A 3,892-nucleotide genomic window follows, 5' to 3' on the forward strand; every position below is an offset into this window, starting at 1 on the left:
ACTTCAGGTATGAGAAGGGCTGGAATCTGAGTTGCTGACACGTCTCTGCTTACACTTGTCCGTTAACACCAGTCACATATGTCTCAGACAAAGTTGGGTGTCTGCAAGAAAGTGTCTCACCAAGAGAAACAAGGGAAGTAACAGAGGTGCAGGCCTGTAACCCTCAATACCAAGACCCTTGTGCTGCTCTTTGTGCCCATTCTGCTGAGCACAGAGTCATAGTCCAGCATGATAATCTCTGCTTCCCTGAGGGAAACTCGACTCCTTTCCAATATACGAATGACATCGTGGACTAGACCTATGGTCCATCTAGTCCAGTGTCCTCTCTCTAACGCTGACCACTCTAGGAGCTGCAGAATAAGGTGTAAGAAACCCAGCAGTAGGTGTATGCGGGAGAGTGGGGAATGACCTGACAATCCTGAGAGCATCACCCTAATGCCTAACAGCTAGAGACTGGCTTGTGCCCTGAAACACAGGGGTGTATAGGCTTTTCAAAATGTTTATTTATCTGTAACTATTCTAACTCGGTTCAGAGTAGCAGCCGTGTTAGTCTGTATTCGCAAAAAGAAAAGAAGGACTTGTGGTACCTTAGAGACTAACCAATTGATTTGAGCACAAGCTTTCATGAGCTACAGCTCACTGCCTCCGATGAAGTGAGCTGTAGCTCATGAAAGCTTATGCTCAAATCAACTGGTTAGTCTCTAAGGTGCCACAAGTCCTCCTTTTCTTTATTCTAACTGGATAATCTCACTATTACGTAAATGTCAAAACACTTCTTGATTCTTGCTTAGCTCACATCCACAACAACCTCTTGTGGCAACAAGTTCCTCAGTCACATTGGGCACTGAGTGAAGAATGCATTCTATTTTTATGTGTTTTGAATGGGCCATGTTTCAGTTTAATTGAATGTCATCTTGATCTTGTGTTATGAGACAGGGAGAACACATTCTCCATCAGATCTCTACCAGTGAGTATTTAATAAACTTTTCTCATGTCCCCTCTTATTCATCTCCTTTGTAAGGTTACAATCCCAGTCTTTTCAAACTATCTTCACGGGAGTTTCCCCCCAGGCCCTCCCACATGAGAGTTTCTGCAGGCCCTTGATCATTCTCGTTGCCCTTCCCAAAACCTCTCTGGTCCTGCAATATCCTGTATAAGAAGGGTGCCCACTACTACACAGAGGAGTCCAGAGAACAGTGAAACAGTCATTGACTGATCTCATGGCATTGCATTTTCTGTATGATTTTCCACCCCACTCCTCCGGCATCCTAAAATTTTGCTCAGTTTCTGTCCCCGATTGCACTGTGAGCAGGGTTTCACAGAGCTGTATACCATGATGCCCAGGTCCCTGTAAGGATTTTGAGGAGTTCGAGTTTTTACCTCCAGTGGGCATACACACTGCAGTTACTGACATTGAAATTCATCTGCCAGCATGCTGCCCATTCCCCTGGCTTTGTTAGCTCCCTCTGAGGAGCTCTCTGGACTTGACTATGATTGAAATATTCTGGTGCCATCTGTAAATGTTGGCAACTTACTACTCACCCCCCCTTTCTACACTGGTAATAACTATAAAATATTTACTGCAATAATTGTTATGAAGTGTGTAACCCACCTTGCTGTGCTTCTTTCCTTTCACAGGCACCTTGAACATTTCTGAGCCTGAGTGACAGATCAACCATCTCATGGCAGTTTTCAACCTCACCCCCTCTGATCCTTCAATGTTCATTCTAATGGGCATCCCTGGCCTGGAAGCTGCCCACCTCTGGATTTCCATCCTTTTCTCTATGTTCTACATTATTGGTCTGATGGGAAATTTCATGATTCTCTTTGTTGTCGGCAAAGAACAGACCCTGCACAAGCCGATGTACCTGCTTCTCTGCATGCTGGCAGTCACAGACATTGGCATGTCTACATCCGCCATGCCAAAAGCACTGTGTATATTTTGGTTCAATTTGAAGGGTATTACTGTGGGTGGATGCCTCACCCAGACTTTCTTCCTTCACACGGTTTATACGATGCACTCAGCTGTCCTAGTGACAATGGCCTTCGATCGATACGTTGCCATATGTAACCCTCTGAGATACGCCACCATCCTCACCAACACATGCATAGCTAATCTAGGGCTCGTGGGTTTGATAAGAGCTGTTCTCTTCATTCTGCCCATGCCCCTGCTCCTGAGGAGGCTGCCATTCTGTGCCAACCGCATTATCGCCCACACGTACTGCGACCACATGGCTGTGGCAAAGACATCGTGTGGGGACATCACAGTCAACAGGATGTATGGCTTGGTGATAGTGTTTTTAGTCATTGGGTTAGACCTGGCACTCATTGTCCTGTCATATGGCCTGATTATCAGGGCTGTCCTCAGAATCTCCTCCAAGAAAGCCCATCAAAAAGCCCTCAACACCTGCACAGCCCACATCTGTGTGATGCTGATTTCTTATACTTCCGTCCTCTTCACTACTCTGACACACCGGTTTGGTCAGGGCATTGCTCTGCATGTTCACATCATCCTGGCCAACCTCTATTTCATTGTCCCTCCTATGCTCAACCCTATCATTTATGGGCTCAAAAACAAAGAACTTCGTGACAAAATGGGCAAATACACCTGCAGAATATGACTGCTGGGGGCCAATGACTTTAAACTGTGTGACAAGAGGGCGAAAGGAGATCTCCTCGTTAATCACAGGTTCTCTCTCCTAGCTTGGCTGAACACACCAGTGTGGAAGTTCACAGTCGTGGAAGTTCACAGTCTGACAAGTTCCTCATACCTAATGTCTTATCACTCCATCACCAAGCACTGCTCTTTCTCTTGCTGAGTTCCCTCTCTCTGACCATCCCCTGCTCTTTCAGTGTCACTCATCAGCTCCCATCCCCTATCCCCCTGTCACTCGGCCTCTCCATGTCTTCCAGACTCCCAGAAGATACTGCATCTTTCTGAAACAAGGTGGCTTCCCTGTGTGAACAGGCTGCTTGTCTGTTTGACGACATGAAGCCACATTTTCTGATGGCCAAAGAGAAATAAAGCAACTACAGCACTGCAGTTCTTTATCATATGTACAGTGATCCGGTGAGCAAAATTTACCTGATTTTCTACATCCAGTCCCTAAAGAATCCTGGAGGGGAAACCAAACGTTTCTGTTGGAAAGTGCTAATACAGGAAAGCTGCTGCAGGTTTTGAGGACATTCTACTAGAGCTTATTAGCGAGAGTTGTTAAACTGTGTGTTTTTGAGAAGTGGATTGGGTTTCCCTGGATTTGTTGAGGGGTTGGGGGTATACACCAAAGCCAACTGCAGCCATATGAGAGAGTACTCTCTGCCACTATGAGTTAATGAAATAGACCACCACGTGGTTTAGGGGCAATTGGAAAGCAGGGTTTTAGATGCAAGCTCAAAATCTAGCTGGCAGGTTCTGGTAATCAGAATTGGAGGAGTGGACAGACATGTAATTAAGTGAAAATGAAAGAAGAGAAATGTTTGAAAACCTTGAGTCTAGATGCCTCTGATATTAGACGTTTAAGAAAGTTAGGAAAAATGATAATCCAGGCGGGTCATTATGTCCTGTGTGTGTTGTTCAAGGTATAAAAGATGAGTTAATACAGTGTACGTTGGAGCAGTCCTCTGAAGCTATCTTGAGAGACATTTTTCCTAACACCATTTCTCTCCAGCAGGTGAACAACTGGCCTCTGTGAACCGGCTGTTAATTACTCAATACCATTCCAGATATTACACATAGGCAAATATCTGGGATGCTCTAAACCTACTACTTATGTGGTGTTAGTATATAGGCTCTTTTGTCAGGCTGAGAGAGAATTTGGGGTTTCACTTTTTGATACTCTCATACCTTACACTAATATGTATGAAGAAGAATGAACAAAGGAACTGTGTGTTG

At 45.0% G+C, this 3,892-nt stretch overlaps 1 protein-coding gene across 1 annotated transcript; it reads left to right on the top strand.

Annotated features, from left to right (window-relative positions):
* Positions 1-1,150: 1,150 nt before the first annotated feature.
* On the top strand, positions 1,151-2,621 carry LOC140916076 (olfactory receptor 52P1-like). Its single transcript, XM_073357096.1, has 2 exons — positions 1,151-1,196; positions 1,639-2,621. Exon 2 carries the CDS (start codon positions 1,683-1,685, stop codon positions 2,619-2,621), a length of 939 nt encoding a protein of 312 aa, XP_073213197.1. The 5' UTR covers positions 1,151-1,196; positions 1,639-1,682.
* Positions 2,622-3,892: the final 1,271 nt, after the last annotated feature.

The sequence above is a fragment of the Lepidochelys kempii genome, chromosome 1, assembly GCF_965140265.1.
Source record: "Lepidochelys kempii isolate rLepKem1 chromosome 1, rLepKem1.hap2, whole genome shotgun sequence".
Classification (NCBI taxonomy): Eukaryota; Metazoa; Chordata; order Testudines; family Cheloniidae; genus Lepidochelys; species Lepidochelys kempii.